Here is a 14,214-nt window from a genome sequence, read left to right on the forward strand (position 1 = left end):
CAAAACAAAACTAAAGAAAATAACAAAAACAAAAACAAACAACAGGATGTTCAGGAGACTAGGCGAAAAAGGAGACCAGAGTCAAATACCGCCTTGCTTTAATAGGAAATACTTCTTCACAAACTTTTAGTAATAATGGTGTCATACTGTTCTCGAATGCAAGAATTCATTCAAAGGGTAAATGTTTAGCAAGAGTGCGTTACTTTAGTTTCCAGTGAAGAATCCAGCACATTGTTGGCAGTGACTAAAGACTGCAAACAATTGTAAATGCAGAGAGAACGCTGTGATGGAAAATCTGAAAAACCTCTGTGTTACGTATTGAACATTTCAAACCGGATGACAATGAGTGTTTTAGGCCAAACAGATGAGGAAAAACTGAAAGAAACCGCCGTTCTGTCAGTTACACCCCAAGCAAAACATTGTTGTGTGCTGAGAGCTGTTGCATTTTTACCATAATGCTGTTCAAAGAGTACACATAGTACATATATAGATAACATTTCCAGTGATAAACCTACTCTTACAACAACTGTTTTAATAACCCTCTGTCGATCTGACTGTCCGTGGGCGGGGACACAAAAACACGCCATCGGGTGGACTTTTGCTGACAAATAATGAATTTCTCGGTCCAGGGAACACAGATGAACAAGTGAACATTGTTCATTTACATTTACTACCGACATTTAAATGTTGAAAATCTGCGAATTTACACTTTAAATCATGGGTGTTATCTGTCATTCATGTAAACGTTTAACCAACAAACTAGAAACCGAACTGTCATGAAAACTTAAATATTGGCTGTTTTATATAAGAATTATTTTTGGTTGAACATTTCACACCAAGTGGGAAAGAAGCCAGAGCTCTACTGAGCATGTGTTGAATAAGTGACATAACTCTTTTGCTTGTGTCTGAAAAAAAGAAAAGAAAAAAAAGTAGAAGTAGGGTATTACAATTGTCCCGGTTTACCCTACACTCCAATCTCCAGCACCCATGTCCATTTTTATCCTTTTCAGATTGTGAAAGAGGCAACACGAGAGGCAAACGTTTGCACTCTCTGTTCATTCTATTTCCTACATCATCCTACCATCTATTTTATCCTCTACTCTATTTCTATGCTTCTCAGTCTATTACAGCAGAAAAGACAGAGAAGGCCAACAAGACCTGAGTGAAACACGGCACATTAACGCAGAGTCCTGATGGCACACTGACAGCATCCATATTCAACCCCCTATAGGGCTGAGCGCTATAGAGGGAAAAATTATCCATTTATTACATGTTTTAATATTTATGTTTTTATTTCAACCAAACTGCCATCAGCCATTGACCTAATTCCCTTTTAAAACTTTTAAAACATAAAAAAACCTTTGAACGGTAGCGTATAACATTGTACTTTGTTTATATACTGTACACACTAGCCTTTTTGATATTTGCAATGTGTAATTGTATTTCACTAGCAAACTTTTCACTCATACATTGCTGCGACTAAGTATAACAACGACTTCTGAAGGCTTAGAGAAGGGCAATTTTACAAAACATATTTTCTTCTCAATAAACCGATACTGAATTCTGAATTCATGAGGAAAACCTCATTATACAATAACGCATCCATGTGAGAAGGAAACCAGAGGGCTCTTGAATAGCAAATGTGACACGCGCTCAAATGCAGTGAGAGAAGTTTGTGGGGGGATGCCGCACGCTCGAGCTGGCATTTTCAAAGCATTTATTTATTTTTTGTTTGTATCCCACCTCTGTTCCTTCTCACCACCTCCCTTATGAATCTGTCCTACTCTTTCAGCCGTGCACTTCCACCCCCCATGGCTGTTTCTCAAGCAGGAAAATGATAAAAATGTGATGGCGTCCTCCAGAAAGTTTTTTGGCGGTCGCGTGAGAGAGCTTGGCGGGAGTAAAAGCGAGTGATGATGGGGAGCCTCTAAGTTGTGTTTAAAGAAGAGAGGACAAACACATGCTAAGCGCAGGAAGCCATCATTACCTCCTGAGGGAGAGAGAGATAAACAGTGATAAACATACGGGGTGGTTGTAGGAGTACGCCGTCTGTGTGGGTGTCAGGCATAGAGAGAAGCAGAGAAAGAGGGAGGAAAATGAGATTTCTGCTAGTTAGTGACACATGGAAATGCCTGTTTACCGACATTCCCTGCACACCGGGATCTGACTCGCATGGTTTTATTCATCTCAGTGACCTATGACACCTAACCTAAGCTAATTGCAAAAGAAGGTTTCTTAAAAATAGAGCATCTTTAAATGGAGCAGGATGAGAGAGAGAGAGAGAGAGAGAGAGAGAGAGAGAGAGAGAGAGAGAGAGAGAGAGAGAGAGAGAGAGAGAGAGAGAATTTCATTTCCTAGTCCAAAAAACGATTATTTATTCATAGAAACAACATTAAAAAGAAGAAATTATGCCTGAGATAAACAAGGTCCTGTCCTCCGTACCGTTTTTACTTTCACTCCTTCCTTCGGGGTCTGTTTGGTGGTCAGATTGAAGCCGAGCATCTTACCAGCCAACTCTCCAACAACAGCAGGACTGAAACAGAGATATGTGTATCATTTTAATTTACTATGACGTTTCGTGCAACTTTCACATGACAAATTCTTCTAATATATGTATCTGTAAGCATTAGTGATGCACCATAATTCATAGCACACAAAACATCAAATGATCGCAATAAGCTTTGTGCTTAGTTACTTTTGATAGGAAACAAAGTCTTAGCTTTCAAATTCTGACAATTTTATAATGAAATTCAAACAATAAATATGGCTTTGCCGATCTTTATTGATGGTGCGATGTAGAACGTGAATTAATCATCTCTTCCTATGTATACAAGTTATAGCACAAAATAAACATGAATGAACATCAGAAGGTACGTTGAAAGATAAAGTATGTCTCATGTCATCGCTGAGAATGTATTTTTTATATATATTATTAAATTTCAGACTTGGCAACACTGAGGAGCATTTTGCTAAATATATGCACTTTAAAATATTCACTATATTTTTACTTCACCCATTGTCTTCATGACGTCATGTATGTTTGAATAAATGTCATTAAAGTCATTACAAGCACCGTTTAAACGTTTATATTTCAACAATGAAGTTAAGTTCATAATTTTATCATTAAAAAGTTTATATACATTTGAAATATTATATACAACGGTTGATTGATTATTACATATTGATTATTACATTATTACATAAACTCTTTTCTGTAACTTTAATTTTGGTTTCAGTGTTTCTGTAAAAAGAAAAAATGTGCTGCATCATTAATAATTATCACTCTATTTTCTAAGAATATTTCTCTGTTTGGTGGGGGGGAATTTTTTATTTATTTATTATGGCTCTCACAAAAACAAAGATTGGACCACATATCCTGTATAAAATAAACAATCACTTTTTTTTTTAGAGAGAACATTAGAACTTTTTTTAGAATAGCATTATTAATTATAGAATTATATTAATTTATACATCAAAACTACATTTTTACAGTGCGAATATGCATTTTTAATCGCACGTCATTTGAACAACCAGTCAGTAACAGACTGATGTAAGTCTCTCAACCCTAAAATATACATCACAGTAACAAATCCTGATTAATTTTGAAACAGAAATGACTTGCGGTTCAGTGAAGGAGTCAAACTGCTAACTCATAAACAATCCTGAATGTTCAGAGAATCTTTTTCACTCACGGATCTAATTTTCGCAGATCAGACATTGCAGCAGAGCTCACGCTGTGTTCATTGTTGCGTAGAGGATTCTAGCAAGATGATATTGGATGAAACTGCATGTGGACGCATGTTTTCCAGACTATTTTATATTTCATATGTCTGTCTCGAGGCATTTTGATACCGTTGTACAATCTCTCTCCTCATAAATTCCTGTCATCTTTTTAGTGTACTACTAATAAAAATGACACAGGCTAACAAAAAAACAAACAAAAAGTTTCAGTTGTTTAAGAAACACATGCTAGCAAACTCGGGACGATTTCTCAGGGACACAAAGCGCTGTGCTCATTTGCTAGATAAAACATTTCAGAGCGTTTTCTCTGGACGATTCGCTTCATCCCAAATGCAGAAGTACACTATGTGACAGTGATACACGACGCAGGCATTCAGTCATAAATCAGTCCCTACTTGAGGAAAACCCATGGCTTTCTGGTAAAGTTTTAAGAGATTGCCATATTTCACATGTCTCCTTCATTCTCAAGGGTTTTTCACAACATTTTTATAGTTTCTATCACACTTATAATTTGCTCAGCTGAGGAATCCATCATTCCGCATTACAACGGAGTTTTAAGAACATCACAAACGCTGAGAGCAGCGTGATATTCTGCGCTATTTTCTTGGTGAGAAATACTGGATGTCAAGCAATGACACGAGTTTTAAGAGGAATGAAAGACTGGAAAACAGGTCTATTCTTTCTCAGAAAATGGGTCTGGGCGGGTACTCACTCTTTTGTTAAATGCACCCCTCCTTTCAGGCCGCTGTCGAACACTCCTTTGCCTCTTCCTCCAGCTAAAATCTGAGCTTTCAGGACAATCTCCTTCGCTTCTAATGTATCAAAAGGGATAAAAATGGTTAGAGCGCAAAAATGCCAAGAAAAAAACAAAAACTTGCCCCGGACACACTGTGGTGCTTATGCGGGTGACGCAGGTTCGAATCCTGCCTGCAACAGTCCCATTTCCCCTTTATGTTTAATAGTATCCACTCATACCACAACACATAATCTCAGCAAACATAAAGATAAACAAGCGAGCAAAAAAAGATATGAGATTGGAAGAGGTGTTTTCAGATGTAATTTGATTTTAAATATTATGATGATATCCACAGGCATGTTTTGATGATGCGTCTTCCAGAGCGGTTAGCAATTTTGTCATTATTTCTTTCATCTCGGTAACATCACTGAGACGGAAGCACACGGATGAGGAAATAATAGCTTGTCATGAGACAATATGTTGAAACATTTGATCAATATTGTGGCATATGAATAATTTTATCCAATTTTGTGAAAAGGACCATGTACTGTTGAGCGACAGTAGAGTGACTGAGATTAAAAGAACATCAGAGAATTTTCTTTTCCATTACTCTATCAAGGTGAGCGATTCATTTATTGTGTTTTCTAGAATCACAATTTTTTTACTCACTTTTTCCAAAGGTAAGCTGGAAAAAGTTAAAAAATATTTCAGAACAACTATGCAACATTTATTAATTACTATAAAAACAAATAAATAAATGAATATTTAAATAATTATTATTTCATTATAATATTTTAATAATTATTAAAAAAATATATCAAATATTTATTTCCATTTTATTTACACTTTTCTACAGTAAAATTTCAAATTTCATTCAATGTGTTACAATGTGCAATTTCTGAGTGAAAATTGTTTCTACACCAAATACTTTTCAGTGTAGTATTCAACATTAATATACTGTATACAACACCAATCAATAAACAACCAACAAAAGCAAGCAAGCAAAAAAAAAAAAAAAAAAAAAAATGTACTGTATGTTCTAGATTGAATTATCATTTTTTTAACTAGTGTCAGTGTCACCATTATAAAACGTATAAGCATACATTTTTGCAAGTTTAGGATTGAGGGTGAGAAGGAGGTTTAAAACTTGTCACATTCCCACAGCATCCAGCTAGACTCATCACATCAGAGGTTTGGACCGGAAAAAAATTATTGGCACCTTTTATAAAATTGCAAAAAAAAAATCATTATTGTTCCTTTTGATCAATGTAATGTATCATTGCTGGATTTTATTTTATTTTATTTTTTTATGAAAAAAAATCTTACCAAAACCAAACTTTTGAACAGTATTGTATGCATTGTATATGTAATATTTGTTTAATTTATTAACAAAACATTTGCAACCAGCCAGGAAATGATGAAGAGAATAGAGAGCAATGAGATTCAGGTTTAAATCCACAATAGCACCGCAGCTCAACATGATGGAGCATGTACGCTAAACGCAAGGCCATGGATCCCACATAAGTCATTCTTAAAGAGCCACGCTCCTCTTCATGACCCTCGGGGTGGACATTAAGAGTTCTCACACTTTAGGTGCTGATTAAGACTCACTATCACCACTGCGACTCACACAAACCACAACTCAGCCACTGACTGGAGCGCATGCATAATTTATCACTGCCACACAGAGCTGATAGCATTGATCATGTGTGCGACCGTGAGGGATAAGAGCGCAAAGCGGCACAAACAGAGATACGGAAGACGCTGGATCACTTCATCTAAACTAAGAGAGATATATCAAAACAACTGAGGAGAGGGCTGGCAAGGGTGAAGATTTAGCAAAAACAACTCCTGTCCTGATAAGAGATCTGATAGTGTTAGACAAAAAAACTCCTGCAAATGTGATGAGCGCTGTAGAAAGACAGAGATGAGAGTGATATGGAGTGAGAGACATTGAGATGGAACAAAATGAGGGACAGAGTTGTACATGGACTGAGTGTTCAGATAAAAAAAAAAGTGGTCAACAGGACTTAAGATGTGTTTACACTCGGTTCTCTCGTTTTTTTTGATCCGGACCAAAAAAAGAATGATACATTTACGGCATTTCCGATCTGTAGCGAGTAGTATTGGGTAACGTAACTCCTATGACAAAAAAAAAAAAAGGTATGCTTGAGCATTCTGTCCTTTTTAGGTCGGATCTCGTGACATAACATCCTGTTTTTGGTTCCTTAGTTTAGATGTCTTTAATCTGAGTTGCATTCATATTTCAGTCAATCCACACCAGTTTGTTTGGAAGAGGACCGAGACCCAACTTTTTAGCAGTCTTGGTTTACTATTTGGTGCGCACCATGGGTTCGGAATAGCCTGGTTTCCCCATACTGCCATATACTCATTTAAAATATCTGTCCCATGTATTCATTTCATTCAGTACTTTGTGTTTATAAACCTAATGAAACAGATACTACACCATATAAAATCATCAACTTGTTTATCTTAGTTATCATCATAAGAGTTTGAAAAGCCTTAGAAACACTTAAGCTAAATTATTTTGTTTTGCTCTGTTGAATTGGAGTTTAACTTGCCTATATTGCTCCAAAGAAAAGTTGTTTTGCAGTGCTTTAACATTAATGTGATTTGTAGGTATAGCAGATACTACATTACACAGACACACATTAATCTAATACTCACACATAATAATGTGGTCCTATTTAAAATAAATTGTCCCCATTTGGGCCTTGATACAGCTTAGCAATGTGAGACTTTAACACTTGTGCATTGTTCAAATTCCCATCCTTTCATTATGTTCGTGGCTGAAAACAGCCACTACTTTAAACTGCTGTAAAAATTGATCAGATAAATATTTTTTTGCCATTTTTTTTGCATAAATCTATTAATCAACCTCAGTCCTGTTCAAAACTACTTAATGTTTTTTAAAAAAATCAAGATTTTAACTCTTTAATTGCCAAATTCATAAATTATGTCACTAATTTGGGAGGGGAAAAAACACAAAATTACTTATTTTCAATATAAAATGTGATTGTGGACTGGATTTTTTTTTACCTTTTATCACAGTCTTGGACATGTCAAAGATTAGAAACAACATTGGTTTTGATGCATTGATAGTTTTTGTGCAGCATCAGATTTTAACTTTTTCTCCCTCATTTACGGTTCGTGGCTGTTTTTGCCCCATTGACTTCCATTATAACCACATTTTTTTATTTAAAAGCCATGACACCATAAAATCATGCATTTTTGATTGTTGGTGGTTTTCCCTGTTGGGAAGAGGTGAAATTTGTAATTTTTACTGTTGATAACCATGTGGCACCATTAACCCTTTAGATAGGCCTGTGCAAAAAAAAAGCTTAGTTTCTGGCTTTTACATGGAGTTATATGGAGTATAATAGCATAATAAAGTGTGTGTGTGTGTGTGTGTGTGTGTGTGTGTGTGTGTGTGTGTGTGTGTGTGTGTGTGTGTGTGTGAGAGAGAGAGAGAACTCACCTTGATGCGTCTGAGAAAATCAAAATATGCACCTCAGCTCTCAGAACTACATGGAGTAAACAAAAACAAAGTAAGTGTATTTATGCATCTGCTGCCTTTTGATAATGAGAAATGCAGACTAAACAAAAACTAAGCAAGTGGATTTGAACACTTGCATGCAAGCCTGCTGGTCATTTGATGGTGAGAAGAGCAGCAAGCAACATGAGAAAGGGCTTGACTTGCAGTGAAGTTCTAGAGATGATCATGCAGCCTGACCCCTCCAGCGAGCTGCAGGATGTATTGTCTTCTCCCTCTGACACCACAGACTCAGGAGACTCAGATCCTGATTTGGATGTGGCACCCTCATCATCCTCTCTAGCTTCCACTGAAGGCGAGGAGGATTCGGAGGATCCTGGGTCTGGGTGGATTGGGAGAAACGGCGAAGTGTGGTTTTCCACCAACGCGGAGACAACTCCCTTTCTTCAGCCTGCCAGAGGCATGACTTCATGGCCGACGCGCTATGCCATCGCAAGGGTCCAGAACATCGATTCTGTGTTCAATCTGTTTTTTATGGGCGCCGCACAATGAGAAACTGGACCGGGGTGGACTCCACAGATCTCCGTGCATACATGGGGCTACTGATTTTGGCCGGCGTCTACAGGTCCAGAGGGGAGTCCACACGTTGCCTGTGGGATGATCGCAGTGGTCGTGCGATTTTTAGAGCCACCATGTCCCTCTCAAGATTCAAGAAATCAGCAGAGCTCTGCGTTTTGGAGGTTGGTCATGCTGACAATGAGGTCAATCATCTCGTCGGCCCTGGAGTCACGCCTCTGGCAGGCTGAAGAAAGGGAGTTGTCTCCGCGTTGGTGGAAAACCACACTTCGCCGTTTCTCCCAATCCACCCAGACCCAGGATCCTCCGAATCCCCCTCGCCTTCAGTGGAAGCTAGAGAGGATGATGAGGGTGCCACATCCAAATCAGGATCTGCCTCTCCTGAGTCTGTGGTGTCAGAGGGAGAAGACAATACATCCTGCAGCTCGCTGGAGGGGTCAGGCTGCATACTCATCTCTAAAACTTCACTACAAGTCAAGCCCTTTCTCATGTTGCTTGCTGCTCTTCTCACCATCAAATGACCAGCAGGCTTGCATGCAAGTGTTCAAATCCACTTGCTTAGTTTTTGTTTAGTCTGCATTTCTCACCATCAAAAGGCAGCAGATGCATAAATACACTTACTTTGTTTTTGTTTACTCCATGTAGTTCTGAGAGCTGAGGTGCATATTTTGATTTTCTCAGACGCATCAAGGTGAGGTCTCTCTCTCTCACTCACTCACACACTCACACACACACACACACACACACACACACACACACACACACACACACACACACACACACACACACACACACACACACACACACACACACACACACACACACACACACACACACACACACACACACACACACACACACACACACACACACACACTTTATTATGCTATTATACTCCATATAACTCCATGTAAAAGCCAGAAACTAAGCTTTTTTTTGCACAGGCCTATCTAAAGGGTTAATGGTGCCACCTGGTTATCAACAGTAAAAATTTAAATTTTTACCTCTTCCCAACAGGGAAAACCACCAACAATCAAAAATGCATGATTATATGGTGTCATGGCTTTGCAATCAAAAAATGTGGTTATAATGGAAGTCAATGGGGCAAAAACAGCCACGAACCGTAAATGAGGGAGAAAAAGTTAAAATCTGATGCTGCACAAAAACTAACAATGCATCAAAATAGTGTTAATTTCGTCAGACGAGACGAGACGAAATATGTTCGTCAACGACCTTTTTTTCCATGACTAAGACGAGACGATGACGAGACTGCACTACTGTTCAAAAACGCTGACTAAGACTAAATTAACATGCATTATTGTTGACGAAAAAAGACGAGACGAAAATGTTTTGCATAAAATAAAAACTAAGATAAAATCTCTCTTCATTTTCGTCTACAATCGCCTCTGCTTTTTCATCAGCTGTACGCCTTTAAAATATTCCGAATGAGTTCGCGCTGTTGCTCAAGTAACATTACGAAGCTATGGTGTTTGTTTTGGCACATACATTATGCAGGTTACGATTGTATTGCTTCCACTAAAGAAAATAATGCGCTCCGTCTCTAGGCCGGTTAGAATCCTGTGTGTGGCAACGATCCATGGCAACGCTCTGTTTTTCATGGCAAAGTGTGTTATACTTAGAAGCGCATTCTACATTAGAATTCGACCAAGCCATTTAAAAAAAAATGTTTAAACATACGCACAGATTGTTACATAAAATGGTGTGTGTGCGTAGAAAGAATTCGTCCACACGCCGCTCAAAAAAAAAAAAAAAAAATCCTGAGCGCAAGTCCACCGTCTAACGTTAGCACTAGGCAGGCTTGTTGTGTTAAATTATATTTCCTGTAGCTGCGCAGGCTTTTTATTGTACATGAACAGACTAATAACCCTTTTCTTTAAAGGCTTAGGTGTCCCGTTAACCGGACCGTTGATTAAAAGCAGTATCAATAAAGTAAAAAATGTGAGGTGCAGTCAAGTTCGAGTGTATGCGCTGTTTAAACGAGTGTTCTCGATACACTTGTTGTGATTCGCGGAGTTTTTACAAGTTTTATAGTCTTGATATTGTTTCTTATTCAAAAATGGTGACTGAAAAACTATGAAACCTCTTCCCGCGCCTTTGTAACTTCAGTCGGAGTCTGTTGGGCCCCAGCTTTTGAATTGTGATGGTTAAAATAAAATACAGAACAGTTTCATCATTTGTAAATGTGTCTCCTAAATCAGAAATTGAAAACCAGATGTTTAACAGTTGCATTCAACAAAAATCATTCAACAAGTGTATTTTGTTAGGTCATTATGACATTTTACCAATATGTGAGATATGTGAAACACTTTTTTACTGAAATGTTAATCAGAAATAATCTCAGTAATAATGTGTTATTAAAAAAAAGAAGATTTTTTTTTTTTACTAAAACTTGACTAAAATGAAAAGACTTAGTCGACTAAAACTTGACTAAGATACCTTAAGTTCTCTTTTGACTAAAACTAGACTAAAATGATGAGACTTTTAGTCGACTAAAACTAGACTAACAAAAAAAGATATGTGAATGACTAAATATGACTAAAACTAACAAGGACATTTGGCACAAGACTAAGACTAAGACTAAATTAAAAATGGGTGACAAAATTAACACTACATCAAAACCAATGTTGTTTCTAATCTTTGACATGTCCAAGACTGTGATAAAAGGTAAAAAAAATCCAGTCCACAATCACATTTTATATTGAAAATAAGTAATTTTGTGTTTTTTCCCCTCCTAAATCAATGACATAATTTATGAATTTGGCAATTAAAGAGATAAAATCTTGATTTTTTAAAAAAAAACATTTAGTAGTTTTGAACAGGACTGAGGTTGATTAATAGATTTATGCAAAAAAAATGGCAAAAAAAATATTTATCTGATCAATTTTTACAGCAGTTTAAAGTAGTGGCTGTTTTCAGCCACGAACATAACGAAAGGGTAGTGAATTTGCCCAGAGTGTACTGTTAAGTTTTTGAAAATTTTCAAAGCATTTTCCTAAAATATGTGTAAAAATAAGCTTTGTCACCAAAAATCATTCCATTTGCTGAAACACGGAAAAAGTTATGGCCAAAATAAGACTCAAAAATACCCCATAGTGGCTGAAAACAGCCCCAACAGCACATAAGGGTTAAGCAGCCGTTTCAGCACCAGAACAGCTTCCGGGTGGAAAATATTTACCTAAAATGGTCTAATTAGTTTGGGTTTGGTATATCCATGTTCAGGAAAACAAATGGTTCCAATTATTTCAAATACAGTGTATCTAACACACCCAGAGCCCTAGTTGTGGCAAAATAGTTTTTGGAGAATCTGTAGTTACTGCCTTTTTCCTTGGTATGGTGCCACTTTTTTGGTAAGTAATACAAAGCAAGAATACAGTAACTGCAAAATAGGGGTAAAATGTCAAATTAAATATGAGGATTGATATGTACAAAGAATAAGCCAATATAAAGTAACAAAACAGCCACATGTCCAATAATCTACCTACAACTACTTAGGCTGGATGACAGGATAACTTTAAAGTCATTTTTCTCAGTTCTGCACTCTGCGTAGTTACTGCCTTTTTGCTTTGTAGGGCAGAGTTCTACCCCAGAAAATCACAGTAAGAGCTGGATAAACAGTATAAGTGCGCATTAAAGTCTTATCCATAAACTCTCTCTCTCTCGCTCGCTTTCATTATCATCAACATACACAGCAAAGTACACAAAACTCTCGTTACAACTAACAGTAAACAAATATATACACACCTTTTCAGTGGGTGCTTAATAAACTGGTAAACTTTATATCTGTAAAACGACTCGATGAGCTCGAGCTGTCATAAAGTGCTCGCTCTCACTTTAATTTCTGCCGTGATCAGTGACGTTATGCCTGTCGCTCCAGAGACTGTAAGCTGGATCACGAACAGTTGGTACTGATCCAACGAGAGTAAATGACGACTGCTGTGTTCATTCTTACATCCAACAAAACACCTCAATCGCTTAGGACTAAGTTAGGAGACATTCTTGTCTACAGCTGCTCTGGCGTCGAAACAATGGCGGACTGCGTTTAGCTCACTCAGGGCGGGTCTATGCTCAGACTGCAGTGTCAATCAACCGTTGTGGGCGGGGCTTGTGGAAATCTACGTCACATTGCCCCGAATCTGAGAACGGCTTGTTCTGAGACAGTGCTTATGATTTATGGGGATTTTTATCATTGTAGGATGGTTGTGTACACACACTGCCAACACACATTTATGTTCAAACACCATGTAAAAGTGATTTTTGCATAATAGGTGCCCTTTACAATTTATTGAATATAACTCAACACCCTTGACTCATTTAGTATCCGCGATTCTATGAATATGCAAATTAGCCCCGCCTCCACTCACTCACACCAGCTCAGAGATCCACTCGATGGTGATCACACGTTGATGTGATTGGTTACAAGGTAGTTTGTGATGTCAGAAACACCAGCAATTTGTCTTTGGTTCACTGCAGTTTTAAGGAGAAAATACTCAGCAATGGTGTTGACATGAATTTGCACATGGTTTGTCTTAAAGCATATTAAAAATAACACAGACATATAAACAACAATAAAAGCTTGATTTTCACCACAGGGGGACTTTAATAGAAGCAAACCTGCCAAGTGTGAACACCCTTAAAGTCGACATGAAAGGAAGTCCTTTCTCATAATAGTATTTTCTTTCCTTTTGTGATGTATATTCAAGTGAAACGGCTTCTTAAACAAAAACAAAAAAAAATCAATACTGCAACTCCATAAACTAACAAGAATTGTCCATTTTGATTTCATTGTGACTTTAATGTTGGATGAAAATGATGTCATGTATTCAGTTCACCATCTCATTCCAAACCTGGCTGTATGACATACTTTTTTCTGTATAACAAAGGAAGTTATTTTGAGTTTTTTTTTTCTCCAATAGAAGTCAAAAGTAACTCTTCAAAAAAATATTCTTTTGTGTTCTGCAGAAGAAAGTAATTCAGGGTTTTGAGCGAACTGTGCCTTTAAGGAGTTGCAGAATTGCCATAAAAGTAATTATGTCCTAAGTCTTAACATTAACCATTCAGGCATCTAAAAGTTTAGGACAACATTGCTATGCAAAAAAGTAAAAGAAAGGTTTATCCAGCCATTTTACATCACTTAATTTTTTTTTTCTTTTTACTTGAGTTTAAAGGGGGGGGGGGGGGGGGGTAAAATACTTAGTTTCAGTCAATCTCATGTTAATCTTGAGTACCTATAGAGTAATAGTGCGTCCTTCATATCTCCAAAAAGTCTTTAGTTTCATCATATTTATAAAATAAAAATACAGCTTTCCGATTCTATCCGGAAAAAGCCGAGGTCCTTGATTTTGGGCGTGGGCGGAGCTATAGAGTCAAGCGGGAGCATCCACAACATACAAACTGCATCCACTGTTCCAGTAACACTGGGTTCTTTGGGAAGCTGAACAAGGTAAACTTTCCCTCACATCCCAAAACACACTTTTTTGGAGACATTCTTGACATCAACCATTCCTATTTAGCGCTGCTGACGATGATTTCCGGTAGTAGCGCGTCGATGAGCGCGGTCTTTCTCTCCTCTGATCGACGTGTGCGTGAACGCGCTTTTCCGAGAGCAATGCTCATATAAGGAGTTCCA

General features: G+C 37.5%; 1 protein-coding gene across 1 annotated transcript in view; it reads right to left on the bottom strand.

Annotated features, from left to right (window-relative positions):
• Positions 1–14,214, bottom strand: part of suclg2 (succinate-CoA ligase GDP-forming subunit beta) — a 117,429-nt gene that overhangs the window by 60,094 nt on the left and 43,121 nt on the right. Inside the window, exons 3-4 of the mRNA XM_079597266.1 lie at positions 4,454–4,553; positions 2,443–2,533 (exon numbers count right to left, since the gene is read on the bottom strand). Coding sequence (XP_079453392.1) covers positions 2,443–2,533; positions 4,454–4,553 — 191 coding nt within the window. The remainder of the gene's footprint in view (positions 1–2,442; positions 2,534–4,453; positions 4,554–14,214) is intronic.

Source organism: Phoxinus phoxinus (assembly GCF_949152265.1).
Source record: "Phoxinus phoxinus genome assembly, chromosome: 22".
Taxonomy (NCBI): Eukaryota; Metazoa; Chordata; class Actinopteri; order Cypriniformes; family Leuciscidae; genus Phoxinus; species Phoxinus phoxinus.